The sequence below is a fragment of the Onychostruthus taczanowskii genome, unplaced genomic scaffold (assembly GCF_017590055.1).
Source record: "Onychostruthus taczanowskii isolate IOZ18803 unplaced genomic scaffold, ASM1759005v1 scaffold126, whole genome shotgun sequence".
Classification (NCBI taxonomy): domain Eukaryota; kingdom Metazoa; phylum Chordata; class Aves; order Passeriformes; family Passeridae; genus Onychostruthus; species Onychostruthus taczanowskii.
In genome coordinates, this window is record NW_024498418.1 from 888,195 (window position 1) to 913,030 (window position 24,836).

The following is a 24,836-nucleotide window of genomic DNA, read 5'->3' on the forward strand; positions in this document are numbered from 1 at the left end:
CCTTCCCGCGGCTCACGGGGACACAGCTGGGCACGGAGCGGGAACAAACCCGCGTCCTTCCCGCCCCACCGTCACCATCGTGGACTACAACTCCCATAGCCCCCCGCGGCGTGCTCCACCCTTCCCTGCGCACGCCCCCGCGGCGCGTGGCGGGGTTCGCGCGGTTTCCGTTTCCGGCGCGCCTCGCTCTGGTCCCTGCGGCGGCGGCCGAGCCTTGTGCCTCCGCCATATTGTCTGTGTGCGGCGGCGGCGGCGGCGGTAGCGGCCGCGCCAGGTACCGGCGGCTCCGGCGCCCAAGCGGGGCCCCGCGGCGGTGGCGGGCGGAGCGGGCGGCGGGGGGGAGGCGCCGCTGTGCCTCCTGAGCTCCTCCGCCCCCCCGCCGCGGGCGCGGTGTGGGCCGGGGGGCCGCGGGTGCCCCTCAGGAGAGCGGGGCCGCGGCGGCGCTGAGGGGGAGCGGGCAGAGCGGGCGGGTCCGGTGCGGCGGAAAGGGCACGGCCCGCCGCCCGCTGCCCTCGGAGGGGCTCCGAGTCCCCGGGGGGAGCGGGCAGGGGCTGTGGAGGGGCCGCCCCGCTGCCCCCAGCCCGGTGCGGGGCCGCGCAGGAAGGGCAGAGCCCCGCGGAACGGGAGCCGTCCCCTCCCCCAGCTCTCCCAGCTCGCACGTTCGGGCCGTGTAGGTGTTATTTTCCTAAATTGCTCGATCTTGCCTCTTCCCCGCCCTGCCCGGAGAAGCGGGGAGATGGAAGGGCCTGGTAGTGCTCGCTGCCACCCCCGGCTGCGCGGGGGCTCCATTCTGCGCCTTTCTGGGTGGAGGGAAGGTCGTTCTCACGGCTTTCCACACCAGTCTCTGGAAGCAGTGGTGGTCAGTGTTGCCCCCGCTGTAATTTAGTTAATTGTGCCTTGGGACCGAGAGCAGTGTGTCTGTTGGTAAAATGTGGTTTGTAAGAGAGGGGTAAGATGAGATTGTGGAACCCCATGCGTGTCAGATCACTTAATTGTTTCTTACTGAGGGCTTTGGGTAAAAACAATAAAGTTTGGATTGTGAATATTCAAGCAAAGCGGAGGGGCAGGCACTGATCTGTGGTCTCTGGTGATCGGTTGCAGGACCTGGGGGAACGGCATGGAGCTGTGTGCAGGTGGTTTAGGTCGGATATTAGGAGAAGGTTTTTCACCCAGAGGGTGGATGGAGACTGAAACAGGCTCCCCAGGGCAGTGGTAACAGCCCCAAGCCTGACAGAGTTCAAGGAGCATTTGGACAAGGTTCTCAGGCACAGGGTGGGATTGCTGGGGTGTCCTGTGCAGGGCCAGGAGTTGGACTTGATGTTCTTTGTGGGTCACATCCAGCCCTGGTACCCTTGAGAGGGGTCTCTTGATTTGGGATTTGTGTTGCTCAAACCTGACCCTGGGCTGGGGCCTTGGGGAGCTGCTCTTGCACTGACCCTGGTGCCAGGCTTTGAATCTGGGCACTTGTCCCTGTAGAGGGCTGTGCCATGTGCTCACCTGGCTCCTCATGGAAGCTCAGTCCTGGGTGCACTCCACAGATGGGTTGGGAAGAGCCCGTGCCAGAGGGGACTGGGCACAGTGGCAGCTGTTCAGAGGAAAGCAAGTGGACACCCAGCATTTCTGCTTGGGGCTGGGAGTGATTTCTTTGTTCTTTGAACATACTCTCTTTTCTGAAACAGAAATTACTCAAATTGTTCAGACTCAGAGTTGGGGCTTGTGCCATCCTGCCAGCCAGCCTGGGTGTTGGATGTGAATCCAGGGTGGATTCTGGGTGCATCATCAGCTGGGGCAGAGGAATCGCTCATCCTGTGGTTGCTGGTTTGGTGTGATGTAGAAAAGGGCAAAGTTCCTGCTAGGAGAGGAGAGAGTGAGCTTGGGAAGACTCAAGGCAAGATTTGGGGCAAGTGTGAAGCTTTATCAGTTCCTTAATTAGCCCTAAAACTAGGATTAGGGTAAGGTTCCAGTTCCTACAGCACAGGCTCTGTGGAGACACACACCATGTCTGTAACTGGAAGATGAAAATTGGGATGTCTGGTCCCAGGTGCAGGGCAGGCAGTGCTCTGCACTCAGGAGATCTGCCTGTGCCTGTGCCTGGAATCCCTGTTCCCTTTGGGTGACTCCTGACAGGGAAGGTAAATTTGTAAAGGTCCAGACATTGTACAATTGTAACTGTAAAGGTCCAGACCTTTCCCTGAGCGTGAAGAATGTCCATCTTTGGTGGTAGGCAGTGATCCTTTCCTTTCATCTCACCAGTGGAGAGAAGTTTCCATTATTTCACCGTCCTCTAGTGATTTATTTCAATACCTGGTAACATAGTTTCTGTTGTTAGTGAAATGTGCTGTTTTCTTGTTCCAGTGTGTGTGGTGGTAGAGTTGGGTGTGCGTGTCCTGCCCTCAGCAGAGAGCTTGGCTGGTCAGCTGCTGCCTATGGGGAGTTGAAGCAGGGTTGAGGAAGGGAACGTAGTCTTGGCTTTGGCTGCAGCAAAGAAGCAAAAACTCAGCAGCTGAAGATCTGGGTGAGGGGATGAGGCACAGAGCCTGGGCAGATGTGGTGAGAGGTAGATGTTGGAGGAGAAAAACACTTCAAGTGGGAGGGTCAGAACAGGTTTTCTTGGTTTGTCAGGGCTCATGGGTTCATAGATGGAGGGAAAGTGAGGCTTGTTGGATGTTGGGAGTATGGCTCTTGGGAAAAGTGGTACTAAAATTGGCAGTAGGTTCTAGCAAATGTGGAGGAAATTGGATCATGGAATGTTGCATGACATTCAGGTTGTTGAGGTTTGTGCAGGGGCAGTTAATGGCGCTTGTTTGCTTCAAAAAAGGCTGGTGAGATGTGAGAATGAAGATGGAAACCTGGGATTGGGAATTGGTGTGATGAAATGCCATTTCCTGACGGTGAGACATTGAAAGAGTTTGATATTTGGGGCAATTTCAAGTCATGCAGATTAGATTCATCAGCATGGAATGCGTTGGAAGGAGGAATCTCAGGGTATAAAGGATGTTGAAAGGTGGTTATAGGAAAGGTGGTTATAGATTTGTGGAGCTGTAGAGAAAGAAACTTTCTGCTCTGATGAAAGGGACACGTACCAAACTTTTCCCAATTTTGTTAAATGCTGGGTGTCCTTACACTTCCATTTCAGTTCTTCTCCATTTTCTCCTTGCAGAACTAATTTTCTCTTTGTCTTTCCTGATGTCCTCTGAGGGTTCATAGATGGAGGGAAAGTGAGGCTTGTTGGATGTTGGGAGTATGGCTCTTGGGAAAAGTGGTACTAAAATTGGCAGTAGGTTCTAGCAAATGTGGAGGAAATTGGATCGTGGAATGTTGCATGACATTCAGGTTGTTGAGGTTTGTGCGGGGGCAGTTAATGGCACCTGTTTGCTTGAAAAAGGCTGGTGAGATGTGAGAATGAAGATGGAAACCTGGGATTGGGAATTGGTGTGATGAAATGCCATTTCCTGACGGTGAGACATTGAAAGAGTTTGATATTTGGGGCAATTTCAAGTCATGCAGATTAGATTCATCAGCATGGAATGCGTTGGAAGGAGGAATCTCAGGGTATAAAGGATGTTGAAAGGTGGTTATAGATTTGTGGAGCTGTAGAGAAAGAAACTTTCTGCTCTGATGAAAGGGACACGTACCAAACTTTTCCCAATTTTGTTAAATGGTGGGTGTCCTTACACTTCCATTTCAGTTCTTCTCCATTTTCTCCTTGCAGAACTAATTTTCTCTTTGTCTTTCCTGATGTCCTCTGAGGAATAAGGGAAAGGAAGACAGGAGAAGCAAATGGGTGACATTGTGGTGGTGTGATTAATTTCGTGTCACATTTCTGAAGAGGCAGGGATTTATTTCTGGGTTACCAGACCTGTCACCTCCACCGTTCCTCCAGGATGGAATTGCTTACATTACGATATTTGTTTTAGAACTCTGTGCATGAGATTGTTGTCATCTTAGGTCTTATTGTCCCATAAGGGTCTTGAGAGAAAAAAACAAAAAAACAAAAAACAAGATGATTTTAAGATCAGCAAATACTGCCTTGACTTAGACTGGCTACAAACATTTGTTGCAAGACAGCTCTTGGATAATTTTTCTGAGCTTGGATATCTCCTTCCAGGGGCTTCCAAGAGCTGACTTCCCTGGAATTTGCAGAATGTAATTGGAGAAAGGGAGTTCTCCTTTGAACCTGAAAAAACTGCTTGGAAGAGGAGGCTGCAGCTTTTTGAGCTGGTGTTAGTACTGCTGCTGAATGTAGAGTGTTTTTCCAAGCTGGTTTTTGGCCCCTTTTTCCATCAAGGTGCCAAACTGACATATTGGTAGGGAAGATTGATGAGAAGTGGGGTTGTTGATGTGGTCATGGGATCAGTGGTTCCTGGATATTTTCTGGTGAGGAATCCAGTAGAGAAGCAGCAACATGAGCCTGGCCCAAGTCTCATCTGCTCCTGTTTTCTCACTGTTCTGGACAAATGGTTTTATTGCCCATCTCATGCTGCTGCTTTGGGAAGCAGAAGAGCAGAAGGGAAGCTTGGAGTTCTTTGTGGACTTGGTACCACTACAGATTCACATTTGGAAGGTTACAACTTCAGTCATTTTAATTTTCCACGGAGTTGAGTTCTGAGATTTAGGTTATATCCTCCTTACTGAGTTCTATTTTTTAATTAATATTACCATTTAAGGGAGGTGGTTTCTAAAGCAGGCTGTCCAGCTCCTGCCTATGGAATGGCTGCATCATATTATGGCAGTTTATTTCATGTGAGTGGTGAATAAATTGTGTGCTAGATGGAAAACAATTTTGAGTCAAGGCAAGAGTTTGGCTGCAGGTTTCCCATTGGACAGTCTGAAGTGTTAACAGCAGACCTAGAAAATTGAAGTTACTCACTCTGTTTTTGCAGAGAAGGAGGCTCTGCCCTTGCACCTTCTGGAACAACCAAAGGCTAAATTAGTCCTCTTTTAATTAAGCCAAATTCAGGGAGAATCCAGTGTGCTAATACAGAATTACATGCCAGAACTTGCTTTCCCTGGGTGGGAAAGGTCTTCCTGTGGTGGGAAGAAGTGGCCACAAATCCTCTTGTGTGTCCAGAGAGCTGAAAAGGTGCCTCTCCCTGTGTTACCAAAGCCTTTGGAGAAGGCATTTTCTCAGAGCATATTTGCACATGTGCGTGTGAGTTGTCAGAAAGTCTTTATTTTTAGTGCTCAGAAAATGGATGAGCGTGGACGCGCACAACAAATTAATTTCCAGTCTAGAAAAGCAAGAGCTCCTGCAGTGTTCCTTCTCTTGCAGCCTTTTTCACAGGTTTTTCTATCTGTTACCAATGTGCTGTTGAATTTGAGTCTTTCTTCCACACTTGGTTGTACTCCAGAAAGGAAAAAGAGGGCTTTTTCCTCACACTGCAGCATCTAGATTAATTTCAGCTGAGCTTACAAATTAAGTTACAAGTTTTGGCACAATGGCTTTACTGGGGGCTTGTAAGGTGTGAAGGAGAGTGCTGATTGCTGGAGTTTAATAGCTGGGGGTTTTTTTCCATTTGATTCTTGGAATGGTGGTAGCTGGTTTCATCTTGTGTTAATAATGATAAATTTTTAGAGAATTATGTCAGAACTTCACTTCTGGCAGGGATTTGCACCGGGTGCCTCTTGCTGAGCCTGCTCAATGCTGGCTGAGGGTTGGAGATGGTTTGTGGTGGATTGCCTGCTCCATGGAACAGCTGATCACTGGGATTTCCTGAAGAAATAGTTACAGGCAGTGTCCTCTCGTTTATTCTTTTGCTCTGGTAATTGTTCCTGCCTCTAGGAATTGCATGATCAGATCAATTAAAACTCTATAACTTTTACAGATGGTTGGTACAGGTCAGTTTTCTGAGTTCTGCCTAAATCCCTCTCTCTACACGGACCATAGGAGTCAAATCAGCTGAATGATTGTCCTGGCAGTACTCTGTGCCTACTAATTAATGAGGAAAACAACTGTGTCACTTAGCAGCAATTAGGGAGATAGAACTTTCCAGAGGATGCTGCCAGTGGAACCTGATGTCAGCCCGTAGTGCTGCTGAAACATTCCCCTTTGTGAGCCTCCAGGAAGAGTTCCCTGGTGTTGCTGGGGTCTCACAAACTGAAGTTTTGGTAACTGGAATACTGTCCAAAGCTCCAGCAGTAGGAGATTTAGTTTTGTTAGTGCTCTTGGAAGAAAAAGGAACTGCTTCCTGTTGAAGTATTGCTTTGGCTTTAGGGCAGACCTGAAGGGATATTCCTCCAAAGAAAATCCCCCCACCTTTCCTGCACTCCCTGCTCAGCCAGAACTGTCAGTTTGGGGAAGAGGTGCGAGCAGAAGAGTTTTGGAGTTTTGTCGTTGCTTTCTGTTTGGTGTGTGTGTACAGACAAGTTAGTTTGGCAGTGCCTGGTTGTATTGCAGCCATTTTTCTGGGGTTGTGTCAGGAGTCCTTGGCACTGGCAGTGAGGATATCCGCTGGGTGCTGGGAGCGTGGCAGGAGAAGCTGCAGGCCTGGGAAAGAGGCAGAGCCTGCTGGGGCTTGGGTGTCTTGCTGATGTTGCTGCCCTCTGCAGCTACATGGCCTCACCCAAGGTCAGCTTTTGGGTCTTTGTGTTTTGGGGTCTTTCCCTTTGCTCCATGTGCTGTTGACTAACTTAGCTCTGAAAATAATAGTGATCATGGTCTTGGAGAATTGTCTGTCATAGAATCCATGTCACTGCTGCTGGAGGTGATCCCAGTGTTCTGCCCCAGGTCCACGTGCTGTTGCCAAACTGATGTCCAACCAGGCTGAGATGCTGGAGACCCATGGAGAGTTTGTGTGAGCTCTGCTAAAATTCAGCTGCTAGAGAAAACATGACAGACCTTCTGCCAGGAGAGTGTGTGGCACCAGAGCCCCTGCCAGGGCATCCCAGAGGGTGACAGACACGTAACACTCTGCTTTCCAAGATGGGAAAGTGGCACAGTGAAGTTTTCCCCAAGACTGAAGAGTATCATGGAGTTGCAGTAAAACCATTCCTGTGGCTTCCATACAGGTTGTGATCCTCGTTACAGAGGGTGACTTTGGCAGGAATCGTGAGGAATTCAGAGAGGAATCAGTGGAGCTGATGTAGGAAGAGCCAGTCTAAATTTAGGATGTTTCTAGTGCAGAATTACTCCAAGATGTTTCTTCCAGTATAACTAAACCTGTCAACTGCTTTCCCTGCAGACTGGCCATGTCTTGTTTTGAATTAATCACAACAGTTTGTGTTTCTTTGTTAGGGGAATGTTGAGGTCATTGCGTTATCATTTGTTATTTCTCTACAGTCGGACACAACCAGCTATTGAAAAGAAATCTGGAAAATAATTTTGGTGGGAAATGCAGTTAAATCAGACTGTGCTGTTTCAAAACAACACCCAGAGAAAACTTTGATTTCAAACCTAAGCTTTTTTTTAAACTCAAATTTTAAAACCTACTTTTCTGTCAATGTTGTTCCTTTTAGTAGGGAAATGATCTTCAGGAAAGGATATAAAATGTCAATTTTGTTAATCCAGGCTTGTTTCTATTTTAGCTGTAAAATCATAGAAAAATATAGGTTGCAAGGGACTTCTGGAGGTCACTTGTTCCGTTCTTGTATTGCTGAAGTTTCAGCATCATGAGAATACCCAAATCAGGTTTCTTTTGTGAGAGAGAGCATATTTTTTAATAGCGTTGATTACTATTATTTCTTTTAAAAGTAAGCTGGGTGTTGATTGATGTTGACTGCCAGCAGGCAGTACTGTAAAATTTAGGCATGTCTTGATTTTTTAATTTCAGTGTTTCTCCAGTATTAGATATTCTTCAAACTCTGAAGGAGCAAGTGCACCTCCCTGGGAGGATTACAGGGCTATGTGAAGGAAATCATCAACAATTTCATCTGATAATTGTAATTCTTGCTCACCCTACCAAATCACATTTTACACTCATGATTTTAGAGGCTGGGTTTAAGCTTTCTGCTGTGAAAGGTAACATCTTGCTTGCAGTTGTAGATGAAAGAAGGGGAATAACCTTTTGATTCCAGACTCTGTGCTGTAATTCTGCTCTTCTCCACTGACAGAGCTTTTCTTCTCTCACAACAAACCCGCTGCTGTCTCAGCCTGTTTACAGTCTTAGGCTGGCACAATCGCCGCTGTAATGAGCTTACGTGGGGAAAGTAGAAGTGAGAGGAAAGTCTCTAGACCTGTTTGGCCAATCTGTCCACTTTGCTTTCTCCTCGAGGAAGGTGAGCTTGTCTGGAGTTCATAAAGCTACAGAAATGTTTTCTTGCCTCTTCGAGTTCAGGGCCTGTTTTACTCCTTTGGGACTGCTGTGGGCTCACTGAAGCAGAGTTCAGGTGGGTCATCGGGAATAACCGGGTTTATGGGGTATTGAACAAGGTTTTCTGGGCTCACTCCACTCTCTCTGGGTGAACTTGGATCTTTCTGGCAATATACTGTTCACGCTGAGGGCAAGGCATGCTGTTAACAGCAATCCACAGGGAAGCTAGTGTCAAGCTGTGTTTGTGTTCTTGGCTGCATTATTTATACTCCAAACCTTATCCACAAAGGTCATCACTTGGATGGCACTTGTGAGTTCCTTGGGACACCAGTCTTCCGGGAAGCTCTTGGCTCTCAGCTCACTGGGAGCCTGTGTAAGTGCTGCATCATACTGGGGCAACTTCATAGGTTTTAAGTTCTGAATGAGTAACTGCTTGAGAGAGGTTCCATGCCAAGAACATTTCCATTTAAAAGGAGAAAAAAAAAAAATCCGGTATCTCAGTTATTCTGGCTTAAAAAAAAAAAAAAAAGGCAAATTTTACTAGAGGCGAAGTAGGTGTGTTTCTCAGAAACTAATCTGCCTGGATTTCTTAGCTGTGTTTTGTTGCTACTTGCTCTAAGTGCATGCATCTGGAAGGACAGAGGGTGTATGAAATTCCTGTACTAATTGGAGTAGGTGCTGGAAGTATGGATCCTTCACAAAATACCAAATTCTCTATGGGGGCATGGTTGCCCTTAGAACTAGAGTGCATTGTAAGGATGATAACATCCTTTTTTTAAAAATGAGGGGGTTTGTAACTGGTTTAGATTAAAATGTTTTAAAAAACAGAGTTAAAGAGAGCATTGAGAGGCTTTTTACCATTTCACTGAAATTTAGGCACAAAATGTCTCAGCTTGCCAAGCTGTTCAGACAACAGGCTACTGTTAGAAGAATTCAAACTTTTAAGAACTGATCTTTTTTAATTAGTAGGCCTTCCAATTAAAAAATTCCTATATGGTGGCAGCACAGTTATTAGTCTCTGGGCTGGGGCTCTGGGTACTCCCCTGGAGTCTGTCAGCAGGACAGGAGCTGTGTTTGGCTCTGTTCTTGTCTGGGATGAGCAGGGTTCCTCTTGATAAGGCTGCTGTGTCAGAAATCAGCTAATTATCAGTTTGTTAATACTCCAACGGCATTTTTGAGGACAGGCCTGTGTGGGAGAAGCCAGCAGTGTAACTTTGGCATGGTGTTCCTTTGCTCTAGCTGTCATGTGAGCCCTTTTGGGTGCTATCTGTCCAAGGGGTGTCACCACGGGCTGATTGAGAAGCCCTGCTCTGTGTCCTTGCACAGGCAGGCCTTGGCAGTGAGCAGCATGTCAGAGCTTTGTCTTCCTCTCTTTGTGACCTCTGGTACATTACCTAAAAGCTCATGGTTGTTTCCTAGTTAAAGATTTCTCTACCAGAGAAATTAAAATTTTAATGTTGTTTCTGGAGATGCTCAAGGCTACACTGGACTCTGATCTCACCACATCTGCTTTGATTAGGTGATGTTGAGCAGACTCTCCCAATATATTCTATGATTCTGTCATCAATGCAGGAATTAATAAATGACAACATTCTGTTTGGATTCTGCAGAAATAGAACTCATCTGTTTTAACAAGCTCAGGGCAGTTCTCTAGGTGCAGTCACTGCTCATACTGTAGATTTTTCTGCTTTAAAACTGCAGGCTCAACTGATGCTTGCATGTCAACACCTGGCCCCATTATCTGTCCTTATTTGTGTCATTCCCTTCTGCCAAAGAGCTTGGATCCACTGCAAAATAATCCCCCTCCAGGGGCACTGAAGGCAAAAATCTATACAAATTCCTTGGCAGTTTTGAGCAGAGAGTGAGCAGCTTTTAGGCAGGGTAAGTTTGTGTATGTCTGTAACTGTTTGCTTTAAAATTTAGTTATCTGTGCAGATTCTCTCCCCTTCCTGTGTAAAGAATAGTAGACAATAATACCTACCCTCATAAATAGACATTGTGTGCCATTCTTAGAAGCTGCAGTTGATGATTTCCTGAAAAAGCCCTTCTCTGAGCAGCCTGTTACAATGTGCTGCTTGAGCTAGGCTAGAGCTACGTGACAAAAAATAGCCACTGTGAAATTTGATCTATCTTTAGATAATGTGATTGATTTTTCTTTTTTTTTTTGTGCTGAAACTGATCTTGCTAAGCTGGGTGAGGGGAGCAGTCACGTGTGCTTTATTTATACTGGATTGTGCTTAAAAATTAAAATTGCTAAGTCATCTGAGACATGTATAAGTTCAGTTAATTCCTTCACAAGGAGTATTGGGCAGAGGAAATGGACCAGTGCATCTCCTGCCAGAAGCACAGGGAGTGAGAAGAAACACAAACACAGTGATTGAACTTTGAAATCTAATAAATTTCACTGTACTAAACTGTTCTAGTAAACTTGCATGCTCTAGTAATGCCTGGGGACATCTAATTTCTAAGTGTCTGAGTCATGCCACATAAATGCTTTGAGGTCTTAGATGATTGCTGCCTCATCTTCTGAAATTGTGTTTTGTGAGAGGACTAGCATTTTATCCAGGAATAGACATATTATATTTTGAGGAATGCTTCATATTCTTCCATTAGCTGGACACACAGCTGAAATGCCTCATCCTTCTTTTATTGGTCTAAGGCCTCAGTCACCCTTCCACAGTGGATTTTGGGATAGTGCTGTGTCCCTGTTTATCCTTTGGACTGGATTATTCCACCCTGTCTACCTGAAGCTGCCACCAACACCATTTGTGTGTCAGTAGGTCAAAAAATATCCCATTGCTGAGCTCTGTCCCACCTAAGGAGGCTTTGTCCATGTCAGAGAGCCCTTGCAGGCACTTCTGCCTCTGGAAGCAGGACCAGCTGCTGCTCAGGTTGTGTGACATGGTGAAGGACATCAGACCTGTGTTCCCCAGGTCCTCTGCCATCTTCACAGCCAGTGGGTCTTGCTGGGTCCCTACAGGAGCTGAAGTTCTACAGACCTCAAATAAACACCAGGACTCTGCCTGTAGAGCAGGATTTTGCTTCTAGAATTTTCTTCTGTTGTGACGTGTCCTAGTAGCTTAAGCTACTAGAAACCTGCTCCGAGCAGATTTCTTGGTCTTTCTCATTAGTGGGTGATAAATGGGGCTGTTACTTCCTTCTGCAGTCTGGCAGTTGCCCATTTTCTGTGAAGGGATAAGATTGGCATAGCAAGTAAGTCTATTAGTTTAGATAACAGTGTTGCCCACTGTTTGAGCACATACACAGGGCTGTATGGCCCTGCCACCTGCTGCTGCACACCCAACAATGCTCTTCCCTGCTCCTTTCTTGTAAGTTATTTTGAAAGCTGACAAGGGGATTCTTGTATTTAAACATCTAAAAGGGTATTAACTTCCCCTTGTGAAAGATTTGAGACATGTAAAGGCACCACATTTATCTTGGGTGGGACAATATTGATAAAAAACTGTAGTGAGTTACTGCTGTCCTAAATATTCACATCAGGATGATAAAGTATTCAGACATATAGAATAAAGATACAGTGTTTGTCTCTAATATACAGTAACTTTCTTTTGAGTGGTTTTGACCAGTCACAATACTGAAGAAACTTATCAGAAGCTTTGCAAAAATTGCATTGGAAGAAGGAAGGATTGGAGGAACTTTGGCCAAGCAGAATGCAAAGAACATCTTCAGACCCTTGCAGCAGTGCATTTCTTTCATGTTGGAATAAAGCATCATAATCCAACCCAGATGCTGCTGTCTTTTCGACAGTCAGATTTAATGTTTTGACTGTAGGAAGTTGTGACTAAAGCTGGTTTCCATTCCAGCAGAATTGATTTTGTTGCATTGCATGGCCCAAGACGGGGTGAGATTGCAGCCTGTGGCTGTTGCTTTCAGTCTGGAATTGAAAGGAGAGGATCTGTCTGCAGATACAGAGCACGTGGCATTCTTTCCTTTTGGAAAGTTACCTTTACAACCAGCAGCTGGAAACAAGGTGCTGAAAAATTACCAGGTTGGTTTGCTAGGGGCCGGTCCTGCGTGAGGGAGAGCAGACAAATGGCTTTCAAGAAATCCCAGGCCTGTGGCTGGGCAGGCTCCAGCCTCTCCTCTGCAGCAGCTTTTAATGATTAACTTAAATACTTTTGAAGTACGTTGAGAATTTAACCTCTGGTTTATGTTCTGTCTGCAGGTGGAGGAATCTGAGGCCTTTCTCCTGTGGCAGCACTGCAGAGCAGGTCGCCTCTGATTTCACATCTCGCTTCCGCCTGCCAAGCTGTCTGATATGTCGGGACCCGTGCCGAGCAGGGCCAGAGTTTACACGGATGTGAACACACACAGACCCCGGGAGTACTGGGACTATGAGTCTCATGTTGTTGAGTGGGGGTAAGTCTGGGCTGCTTCTGGATGTCCCTGTACCAGGATCAATCCCTGTGGATCCTGCACAGTGGTACTTGGGGAGTTCAGGCAATTGTGCTGCGTGAGGCTTTTTCGTGCTTCTTGGCAGATGGCAAGGGAAAGGATCACAACTTCCCTTCAGAAAAATGTTTCTTAATCAAACTTTTAAATTCCCAGTTGTGGAAGAACATGTATAGCAGCTTCCTTAAAAGTTTGAAGAAGTTTTGCCAGGTAGTCGAGAAACATCCCCTTTCAGAGGGAAGAAAATCTATTTCTGAAACAATCCAAACAGTCCTGAGTGCAGGGCTGAAAAGAAATGAAAAGACTTTCAAACTGAAGTTGCTGCTGACTTGGATAAGTGAAGAGGCTCCACAGACTTAAATAGGTACATGCTATTTTATGACTTGTTGCTCAGCTCTCTGGGAGTGCCTGGAAAAGACATGGCTGCTTCTCTTTGAAGGAAGGAGGTGTCTAAATTGAGCTCATGACTAAATTGTCCCAGAATCAGACAGCAGCGGTGGCAGCTTCATAGTTGGGATATGGAGGGCCCAGACAGAGTTCTGCCCTCAGCTGTGCAGTTCCCAGTTTCTGGAATGTACACAGTCGTCTGAGCATGAGTGCTGCTTTGTGCCCAGACTGTTTTTAAACAGCCTTGCACTTAGATTTTGCCTTGTACTGGCTTTGTTGAATTTTACCGGCATTATACAAGGAAAAATGGAGCTTCCAAATGTAGAGAGAAGGGATAGTTCAAATTTGCTAATGCTGAAATACATAGTTGGGCTTTCAATCCATCGTTCTGGATTGAATCTGTCTTGGGCAAATAGAAGCTCCCGGTTTCTCTCATAGTTCTTAAATCATCCAGTTCAGGAGAGGTAAGGCACTAGTTAATCCCCTTTGTCTGTCAAGTGAGGCAGTGATTGAGTGTTAAGCAGCAGTTTATAAATTGTGATGGAAATGAGTGAGCCCTTTGGAACTCTAACCTTTTCTCTCCACAGAAATCAAGATGACTACCAGCTAGTTCGAAAATTAGGCCGAGGCAAATACAGTGAAGTATTTGAAGCCATCAACATTACAAATAATGAAAAAGTAGTTGTTAAAATTCTCAAGGTGAGCTGGGGATTGGGCAAAAGATAAAATCTGTCTTGAGGTGATCAGGAGGCCAGAAAGGGGTTTTTGATGTTCTAAAACTGAAATCCTTAAAGCCTGAGTTTAAACTCCTGGCTTTGGAGTGTCAGTGAAACAGGCCATCTATAAACCGTGCACTTAAGTCAGATCTCTGCCTGTAAGGAATTAGGCTCTGTCTTAAAGAAGCCCTGATGTGCAACACCTTTTTACTTGGAACTAAGCAACATTTCAGCAGCTGACTACAAAATTTTCAGCTTCACTAAGTGCCAGTGTCATGGCAGGCTGTCACAGCCTTGGCCTTCATTTAGTGACCCTCCAAAAGCCCATGGACTTCTCATAGTTAAACATTTGCCACATGCCAGTTAAGAAATCTTGGAGTATCACAGGACTGTTCAGGTTGGAAAAGCACTTAAAGATCATCAAGTCCAGCCAACACCCCAGCATTCATGTCTTCCATCTACATCTTTTAAATCTGTTCAAGGATGGTGTCCTCACCACTGGAGCAGCCTGTTCCAGGTATTGACAACCCATTCTGTGAAAAAAATTTTTTCTGGCATGACTTGAGGCCATTTCCTCTTGGCCTATCAGATTATGTTCAGAGAGCTTTTTAAAAAAATGCCATCTTCCAACCTCTCCTTCACTTGGAGTTATTGTCTGTAGCTGTCAGAGTTGTGTGGTTAGAAAGGAGACAGCAGATATTTGAGCCCTTACTGGTGTGATGCATACTCAAGTTAAATTGCAAATGTTTCAATATATTTTGCTGATCTGCAGTCACCTGGATGATGTCATCTGGGTGTTGAGCTATTAGCCTCACTTTACTGCAGGGCTTTATCTTACACTTTGGGTTTTTATTCTTCAGCCTGTTAAAAAGAAGAAAATCAAGCGTGAAATCAAGATCTTAGAGAACTTGCGAGGCGGTCCCAATATAATCACCCTTGCAGATATAGTAAAAGATCCTGTGGTGAGTAAGGGAGAAACTCAAGGAGTACATTGGGGTTGTGGGTGAAGTTGCTCTGTTTGATTTCAGCTCTGACCTGGCTTTTTGTTTTCCCCTGCTCTTAAATCCTGCTTTTGAATTGACTGATCAGATCAGCTCTTAATCTGATAAACTTCTTTTAGAGGGCCCTTCCCCCACAGGTCCCTCCAGCCCCTCACTCTGTGAGGAAGAGATACCAGTGAGCTGAGACAAGTTAATTCGCTCTGCAAACAGTGCTGCTGGAGGCTGTGGGCTTAGGCTCTGCTCTCTCTGTCTGGGGGAATCATAAATATGTCCAAGGCAGAGGGATTTTGTGCAGTTTTAGTAGAAAAGAAACTATGTAATTCATTATCCTAAGTGGAAACATAACTTAACATGGCTGAATGCTTTTTTTTTCTGTTTCAGTCTCGAACACCCGCTCTGGTTTTTGAACATGTAAACAACACAGACTTTAAGGTACAGTGTGGGATGTGACTTCTCTTTTTTTTTTTGTGTTTGAAAACCACTGATACGGTCTTTCTGGGGAAGGGAAAGTACATAGGATAGGCATTTCCTTCCAGCATGGGAAATGCTTTTAAAGGTAAATGCAGTTGGGACAGAAGTTTGTAATTAGCCCACCAGTACCATTTTGCCACATAAGTTACAAGAGGAGAATGCAGATTCCAAGAGGTATTTAACCTTGGGAGCAAATGAATCTGTTACCTTGTGGCCCATCAGTGCCTGTGTTTTTGAGGCATTTGGCTTTTATGTGTACAACTCTTTATGGAAACCACTTTAAATGTGGACAGCTGTTTATGTGGCCTTCCATACTCCTGGGAATGGGGATTTAAATGTTTATTTGTCCCTTCATACTGACCTGCCTCAGAAGAAGAAAGACTGTGCAATGCCATCCATCATGCTTGTGCTGGGTGAATATCACCAGAGGGAGATAGTGACAGGAGCCAGGATGTGCTGTCTGAGCAAAGCTGGAAGGAAACTACGTATGGGGTTTGTAAAGGGAGAGGAACAGACTGATCAGAGTCAGGTGTGGGATCAGAGTAATTTGAGAAACTTGAACTGTATTTCAAATGGCTTTGGAGAATGCCAGCAGCCCAGAACAGGAGTTTTTTGGATGTTGAACACTGACATGATGTGTTTGTGTCCCACAGCAATTATACCAGACATTAACAGATTATGATATTCGATTCTACATGTATGAGATTTTGAAGGTAAGTTGGTGTTTTGCTGTTTTGTTGGTTTATTTCTAGTATTTGCTCTCAGCTAATCCTGTAGAGATGGTTCTCATGTCATTGATGATAGTGACATCATATCACTAAGAGAAGGAGAGTCCATGGAAGAATTGGGCAGAAAAATATCTGTTTCAGTATCTGTTTTTCAGCATTTTGGTACATGGAGATACCTTAAAATCTTAAATCAGGAGTACATGTAGCCTCTGGAAGAAGAAAACTGTGAGCTGTTACTGGCTGGGTTTGTGCTCAGGCATAATATGAGTCAAATAACTTCATCCATTCTTCTGAACTAAGTAATTTCTCCTTAGGAGTCTGGAGAAAGGGGGCTTGTGTGATCATTAGTGCCTAGTAACTATGCTCTTAGAGACTCTGAAATTCCAATTTTTATGAGGAAGCACGTGAAGTAAACTAAAGACATTTGTGTTGCTGGGACCTCCCTTTGGGGGGTGGGTCTAGAAGCATTTTCTGTGATCAGTGAGTCTAGTCTAGGATCTATCACTGGACAGTCCTGCCATCAAGTTAGACTTGATATGTGTGGAAATACTTTTGAATATGTTTAACTTGGCAGATTCTTGTGATTCCAGCATCTGTTTCCTTTCACCTGCAGGCTCTAGATTACTGCCATAGCATGGGAATCATGCACAGAGATGTCAAACCTCACAATGTCATGATTGACCATGAGCACAGAAAGGTAGTGTGGGGTGGCTGGGGGGCAGGGAGGGGTCCTGCTCTTCTTTGGCAAACTATTGATCCATCCCTTTTGGGTACTCCTGCTTAGTGGTACTAGCAGACCTCTTTGAGGGGAACTCTGCTCTCATGGTGTGAACAAATGTAAAATGAGAATATTGTGCTGCTTTTTGAGGCTTTACTTTGTCACATGTTACCCACAGGCAGGGTTGTATGGATAGGTTTTATTATAAGTTTATAGATTTTATTTAGACTGCTTGGTGATATGGGTTTGGGGAGAATATGTAACCAGACACTGATCAAATTAATTGAAAATGGAAGATTTATAAGTTAACTTCATACTAAATTCACCAGTGGTAAACTGGAGCATCCCTTGAGCCTTTTTTCTTTGTTTTTACCATTTTTAGCTCAGACTAATAGACTGGGGTTTGGCTGAATTCTATCACCCTGGCCAGGAGTACAATGTCAGAGTGGCTTCCAGATATTTCAAAGGACCTGAACTTCTTGTAGATTATCAGGTAAGAGTTACCAGGACTTCTTACTGACTTTGATATGGAAAGTCAGTGCCATTTCAAGTTATATCAGCCCAAAATTCAGATGTCTAGAGAGCTGAAGCTAAAGACAGTCTGTTCCAAAATGTATGGCAGAAAGCAGTGGCCATAAAGCCCCTGAATGAAAGATACAAATGAGTAGTCTCAGGACCTGAGGAAGAGCTGCAGAACTATCATTATGGATCTTGGAATACAAATGTTAAATATTTTTTTAGCAAGGCTGTGTTTGCAGTAAGGTACAGAAATGAAACAAAGCCCCTGTGGGAACAGCAAGTACTGCATGAACTTCTAAATTAAGCTATAAAAGCATCCCCTTATCTGATGGCAGTTTGCATTATGGAAATCACAGTGTTCCTGGTGACTTTCAGACCATGCTGGTTTTGGAAGAAAGCACATCCTCACCTGTCCATAGACCCTGGGGAGTCCACACCTTTTGTTGTTTGTCCCAATGCTTCCTTTCCCATCACACATTTCTCAGTGGTTTATAACATTGGAGTCTGCAGTGAAAACAGAAGAAAGCTCTGATCTTTAATATCCTGGCAGACAGGGATGGAATTAGGATACCTGCTGTCCTGCTAATTGCTGTATCCCAGTTTAAGTAACTGGAACAGTGAGCTGAACAGTGGTTTAGGGATGAAGATACGTGAAGATAGTTCAGTTTGTTTCCAGCATGACATGGCTGTGTTCATATCACCTTGGTGGGGTGGGGGAACCCTGTTAGTTTTGGAGGTCTGTTCTGCTTAATTCATTAGAAATTGAATTGTCCTTCTGGTTTTGTACAGATGTATGATTACAGTCTGGATATGTGGAGCTTGGGTTGCATGTTGGCTAGTATGATATTCCGAAAGGAGCCATTTTTCCATGGCCATGACAACTATGATCAGGTGAGAGCTGGTCATGTACAATGTCTGTTCTCTTAGCACCATGAAGGTTTCCTGCTTAGGCTTCTATCAAGTCATCCAGAGATTTTTTAAGCCTTTCTTTAATGGCTTCTTAGCTCAGTTTGAAGCCACATTCCTTTTCTCAAGTGTGCAAGATTATGTAACCAATTAAGTAGAAATTGATTTATAGAGCTTTGTACTTAGGAGCTCCTCAGTAGGTGTCTGGGAAAAGCTGTAGAAATAATTATATTAAGGATGGTGTGTTCTGGTACATAGTTTGACTGTTCCTGAGGTTAAGTGGAAAGCCCCTGCCACTACTCACTCTTCCCCCACTCTGTGTAGAAACTGAAATTGGTACAGGTTTATCCAGATTCTGAAATCTTTGATGTGTTGCCTTTGGGCCAAAATTTTTGTTTTTAAACTTTTATCACATGCTCAGCATGTGACTGCCATGCAAATATTATGGAACAGGGAGCTTGTATTCTCAAACCTTTATTCTGGAGCTCTCTGGGGTGGTGCTTCACCTTTCACGTGCAAGATCCAGAGTTTCTGCTTTTTTGACCAGTTATTCTTGCCTTCCCCTCTGTTGGTTTTGAATATTTTCATGCTTCTAAGGAAAGTGGTGTTGCAAGGTCTCAGGTTTTAGAGATTTTAGGGTCTGTGGCTCCCTCCTGGCTGCCTTGGGGTGCTGAGCTCCAGCTGTGAGTGGAGCCGTGTTCCTGATGCCTGGGACTGTGTGGCTGGGGAGGCCAGAGCCACAGGCTGACCCTGTGGCTTCTGATTCATGCTGCTGGGATCAGGTTCCAGCTCCCATGGGAATGTGCTGCTATATCTCCATGCAGGCTCTGGTATTATCATACCTTCACAGCAGTGACTTGTTTTTGTGTTTGTTCCCAGCTGGTGAGGATAGCCAAGGTTCTGGGGACAGAAGATCTGTATGACTACATTGACAAATACAACATTGAGCTGGATCCACGTTTCAATGACATTTTGGGCAGGTGAGCCAAGGTCTGGAGTCTCTTTGGTAGATCCAGACAGTTACAGCTTTGTCAACAGACCTTGAAATGAACAAAAATTTGGGGGAGAAATCAGAGCCAGGATTCTGTAGAACTGACACTTTGTGCCTTTGGTCCCTTTTGCCAGTGCTTTCTGTAGTCCTTTATATGGAAATGGACCTGAGGAAAGATTTTTAAATGTCATTCAGGCAATAAAGGAGCTACTGGAGCAGAAAGCATGAAGGGCAAATACTCTCTTCAGTCTGGAGGGAAAAAATCAAAATGGTGTTTCTCAGCATTAGAGTGCAGAAATTCAGGTGCTGCTAAACATGGAATTTATATGGTTTTTCCCCTCTCATAGTGGGTCTAAAATTAAAGGAACTCATGTTGGGTGCATAAGAGATGACAGAACCTGCAATTTTAGGCCTGTAATCCATTCTGAGCATTAGTCCTGCTGCTGTCTGGGGTCATGGCAGAGCTGTGCAGGGGCTGTGGTGGCCGAGGTGGCTGTGCTGGGGCTGTGACTGCTGTGCCACCGCGTGGAGACACGGTGACACTGCTTCGTGTTCTGGAATGTCTCCCTCCTGCACTGCTGCACGGAGCAGTGGCCTCCCTCAGGGCTGGACATCTGTCACAGTTCTTGCTCCTTAAGAAAGTGAGTTTTGGCATCACTGTCCCCTGCCTGGCCTGATCTGGGTCTGTTTTCCTGCAGACACTCCCGTAAGCGATGGGAGCGCTTTGTCCACAGTGAGAACCAGCACCTGGTGAGTCCAGAAGCTCTGGATTTCTTAGACAAGCTGCTGCGATATGATCACCAGTCACGACTCACAGCAAGAGAAGCCATGGAACACCCCTACTTCTGTAAGTATCAGCTGCTGTCCTGAGAGTTCTGCCTCTGGGAAATCTCTGTTGCCATGGCTTGTGCAGATGGGAACAGAGAATGGCAACAGTGATAAGTCTGGTCTGCAAATAATTGTGCTGGAACTGAGGCTGCTGGTCTCTGTGTGCCACCTCCAAGAGCCAAAGAATCAGTGTTGGGTGCCTGTGTCAGGCCCATGAATCAGCAAGTGATATCAAGGAAAGTCAGCTAAATCACCTAAATTTGGGGCTGCTTTCTGCAGGTGTGCGTGGACTCCTCTTTTTGGATAAACCCAGAAAATTCTGGTTTGTTGATAAACAGAAATTTTAACTCCTTCTGTTGCTAAATTGCTTAGCTACTGCTATATTCAGGTCTTGATTTTGCAAGCAGAAATGTTACTTTCACTGATAAATGCTTTTAAATAGTTGCTGTTTTTCACAGATATTGATATCTAGGGGTTTGAAGCAGCTGCAACAATGCATAATGTCAGTATTTGCTCAGGTGGTTTGGTTTTGGGGTTTTTTTAGCTGCTGCTGAAGGGACCCCTGCAATTAACAGACTATTGATCTGTGTTACACCTGTTGGAAAAATCCCAGGGAAATGTTTTGCAGGTATGAGCATTAGAGAAGCCAATAGCTTGGAATGTGAGAGCTGGACAAACAGTTCATTAACTTGTGTCCACAAAAAGATACATGTAATGCTGAGCTCAGCAAAGTTTGGAATTCCCTTGTCTGACACAGAAGGGCTGGGAGGCAGGAAGGGGTTGTCCCTGTTCAGGTGAGAACCTTATTTACATGCAGCTGAAAGTAATGAGTTAGTAAGTTGTGATCATCTCATGGAGGACAAGTTCTAGTGACACACCTGACAGCTCACAGAGATGTAGGATGTGTACAGAGACATGACACATGATTGTAATCACTGATAATCTTTCTGCTTGCTACACCCATATTCTGGGTTTGGCTTTCTGCAATTACACAGTTGCTTAGCACAGAAAGATCAACTTTGCCTTAATAACCTTTGTTATTTCCTGTCAGACAGTCCTGCTGAACCCCAAATCATATAATTTAGCTGATTTTCCCTGATATCACATGACCTTGGTACCTTCTTGAGTGCTTCCCACTGGCGTTGGTGGAAATGTCTGTATTTCAATAGATGGTGGCTGATGTTATTTGAAACAGGCAGAGTGCCAGGACTGGCTGAGCACAGAGGCCACAGGCAGTTTGTGTGCCTCAGCAGCTCTCTGGCAGCACAGCACTTACTGGTAGTGTGCTCTTCCTAGACCCCATTGTGAAAGACCAGGCTCGGATGGGCTCGTCCAACATGGCGGGTGGCAGCACTCCTGTCAGCAGTGCGAGCATGATGTCAGGTCAGTTCTGCCAGCTCGACTTGGTGCTTGGTGTGCTGAAGCATTTCTGTCTGTGGGGTGGGTGGGAGGACCCAGGAGGGAGAGTTCAGCAGGCAGGGCGGTGTTGGGTCATCTCCCAGGATTGGGGACAAGGGCAACGAGAGCTGCAGAGTAAGTGGGTGGGAGAGTCTGATAAGGCCTTGGGCAGCCTGACCTGTTTTTCTGGTCTCATTTTAAGAATTTCTTTGCGGGTGATTTTCTGGCAGCAGCTTGAAGGACAGTTCACTGGCACAGGCTGCCCAGAGAAGCTGTGGCTCTCAGATCCCTGGATTTGTTTAAGGGCCAGGTTGAACAGGGCTTGGGACAGTCTGGTCTAGTGGAAGGTGTCCCTGCCCATGGCGGGAGGGTTGGAACAAGAGGGGCTATAAGGTTACCTTTTCAACCCAAACCATTCTGTGATCCTGCCACATCTCTGCCCATCAGTGACACTCAGGGGTGTGCAAATCCGTGCCCTTGCCAGAGCTGCAAAGAATAGTGACAGATCTTTTATGTCTTTAATTACTTTGGCAGCTCTGGAAACATAACTGACCCACAAAGCTCCCACTTGACTTCAGAAGCTGTCCTGGATAGCAGCGCGCTGTTTTTACTCTAATTCCTGCTTACCTGTGTCTCTTCCAGGGATTTCTTCAGTGCCAACACCTTCACCCCTTGGACCTCTAGCAGGCTCACCCGTCATCTCTGCCACCACCACCCTGGGGATGCCGGTTCCAGCTGCTGCGGGCGCCCAGCAGTAGTGACGGGCTCTGTCTCCTGCTGCCTGAGCTGAGTCAGGTGGGGAAGAGGTTTCCCCCTCCACCTCTCCTCAGGACGCAGCTCGTGCCTGGCAGGGGAAGGGAGGGGATGAACGCTTTGGAGACACCGTGTCTGAACTGTTGCTTGTGGATTTATAGTAGTTCAGTCATTATATACAAAATTATTATAGGCTGATTTTTTTCTTTTTTTACTTGAACTTTTCGTAACTCAGGGGATTCCCTGAAAATACCTACAGATGGAATACTTCTTGGACAGTTTTTCTTTCCCCCTCCCCCACCCCTCCCAAAAAAAAAAAAAAAAAAAAACCTAAACAAAGCAGCAAAACAACTCTTCATGTAATAACAAAGATGAATCAACAGCATTTCCAAGCTCTTGCATCCTGCTGGAAATCTCTTCTCTTCATGTTCCCACCATTATTCCTCCACAAGCCTTGGGGGATTGTGCTGTTCTCCAGAGACTACCAAACCAAGTCTTCATGAGGCAGGGGAGGGGATTCTTAAAGTACCACTCACTTGAACCCCGTGTCCTGCATATGTCCCAGCCAGGGTACACTGAGGAGACAATTCCAGTAGGGAGAGGTGGGATAAGCTTAAAAGGAGTAAGTGCAGATAGTGTCCAAAACCCTAATTGGATTGGATAATGTCTCCTTAGGAGTCAACCAGAATGCTAACTCAGCCCTTGCATGTAATTTTAGTCTTAAAAATGAAGTTACTGATTCAGTTGGAGTCCTTGGCACCTCCTGAGACAGGTGCTCCTGTAGAGTACGCCCTGCTCTCATCAGCCCCTTTCTCGTGGAGGGTTCTTCCAGCCATTGCTTGGCTTGGATCTCTGGAATTAATTTGTTATTGGGTATATTGTTTTTAAATTGTTTCTATAGGTTTCGAGCTGGTGGCTACTTAAAGCTGGAAAAATCAGACTGCGCCAAGTCCGATCCCACATCTTCACCCACCATCCCCTCCCTCACGTGCCATGTGGTGAGAATACCAGTTACCTCACAGTCTTGTAAATATGCACTGAGAGGAAGGAGCCAGGAGACGTTAACTTAAACTGAAATGGTAGATCAGTAATTGTGGACAAATATTATCATTGACAACGGAAAAGCACCCTTGTTACAGCCCTGCTACCCCTTGCTGTGTATATATACTTTGTCCTTCATATGTGAAAGATCCAGTGTTGGAATTCTTTGGTGTAAATAAACATTTGGTTTTATTTATCGAGGTTAGATTTAAGTTCCCTGTGTAGAGGCCTCCCTGGGGTGGTCATACACTGACACAGGAGTGGTGACAGCCACATGTGCCCTGGGCAGGCCATGTCCCTGTCACACCCATGGGGAGCAGTGCAGAGAAGCCTTACACAGATGTCACAAAGCCAAAGTTACTCGTGGGAGAAGGATCTTTTGCCATAACAAAAAAACCCTCCTGTCTCAGCCATGATGGTGGGGAATTGAGATGATGAACCAATTATTAGTTGTTTGCCTGTTGCAACTCACTGGATTTCTGTGACTTGTTCTCAGTCACCTAATGCTAGGCTGGCTCAGCTGGTGTGGCTGCAGGCACAATGGCACCTGTCCCTTTCAGTGACCTCTCATCCCAGAGCCATTGCAGCAGTTGTTCCCGTGGACATGGAGTGATCTTCGCGTTCCTCGGTGGGTGCTGACGCCTTGGCCTGCAGCTCCTGCTTGTCCCAGGCACCCATCCCTCCTCTGCTCTTTGGAGAGGATGGACACGTGCTTCCACGTTGCTTAGTTAATTTTAGGATGGGGCATGTGGGCTGGATTAAACTGATTGTGGGACATGGAACACTGCCCTTTTCTGTGAGGATTGCCGGCAGGGAGATGAGGTTTATCACATACACCAGGACAGCTTTCTCCTCCATGCCTTCATCCAGTGGAAATCCATTGTACTTAATCTTTTATATCCTAAAGTGATGTGAAAGTTGGACTGTGTTGACTGTTACCTCAATGTGCTGTACCGTAAAAGCACCCAGTATGACAAAATACAGCTTGTTTGCACTGGTTCTGAGCTATGCAGGACATTTTACCCAGTTCTTTCGTTATTCCAAGCGAGGGAGGTTTGCAAAAGGATATAAGAATGGAAGAGGAAGCTGGGAGTGGTGGATGGCCGCGGTGCCTGTCAGCCCTTGCACAAGGACGCACGGCCCCCTGTGCACGGAAGGAGCTTTGGAGCCCTCACAGCAGGGCCGGGCTCCCGTTCTCCCTCCCGCTGCCGTGGCTGCCAGCGCTGGCGGGGGACTGTGGAGGGTTTACGGGGTTCTTTTGCGTGCCGGCAGCAGCCCCTGCGTGCAGCAGCATTGTGGGTGTGTTAGCGGCCCCGGCAGCGCTGGGATTGCCCTGTCCGGCGGTCACCGGGAGGGTTCGGGTTTGCTTTTTGTTGGTTTTAAACAGCCCCTGACGGGCGTTCTGGGGGTACGTCCAGGCCGCGCGCCCCCGTCCGCGCATGCGCGGCTGCCTCAGCCCGTGCGACCCGCCTAGGGGCGCCGCGCCTGCGCACTGCGGCGCCGTGACGTCCCGCCCGCGCCTGCGCTCGGAGCCGCCCCGGCGGGAGCGGGCGGGGGAGCCGGGGGAGCCGGGGGAGCCGGGGGTCCCGGCACCGAGCGAAGGGTCCGGCCCACCCTGCGGCTGTGCGGCCGCGGCTCGATTGATGCCCGAGGGCGGTCCCCGGCACTGACCGAGGGCTTTGCGGCAGCGCCGGGCTGGCCGGACCTGGCGAGGCCG

At 46.4% G+C, this 24,836-nt stretch overlaps 1 protein-coding gene across 4 annotated transcripts; it reads left to right on the top strand.

The window, feature by feature from the left end:
- Positions 1-156: 156 nt before the first annotated feature.
- Positions 157-23,315, top strand: CSNK2A1 (casein kinase 2 alpha 1). 4 transcript variants are annotated; one of them, XM_041396178.1, is made up of 14 exons: positions 157-274; positions 12,436-12,629; positions 13,637-13,748; positions 14,626-14,727; positions 15,148-15,198; positions 15,891-15,950; positions 16,579-16,662; positions 17,066-17,176; positions 17,992-18,093; positions 18,988-19,088; positions 19,798-19,946; positions 21,224-21,310; positions 21,968-22,120; positions 22,980-23,315. In XM_041396178.1, the coding sequence occupies exons 2-13, from the start codon at positions 12,529-12,531 to the stop codon at positions 22,081-22,083; spliced, it is 1,176 nt and encodes a 391-aa protein (XP_041252112.1). In that variant the 5' UTR covers positions 157-274; positions 12,436-12,528; the 3' UTR covers positions 22,084-22,120; positions 22,980-23,315. The 4 variants fall into 4 exon arrangements, with proteins under 4 accessions (XP_041252112.1, XP_041252114.1, XP_041252110.1 ...); XM_041396180.1 differs by lacking the exon at positions 157-274 and adding an exon at positions 329-670 and having other exon boundaries at positions 21,968-23,315; XM_041396176.1 differs by lacking the exon at positions 157-274 and adding an exon at positions 8,127-8,325 and having other exon boundaries at positions 21,968-23,315.
- Positions 23,316-24,836: the final 1,521 nt, after the last annotated feature.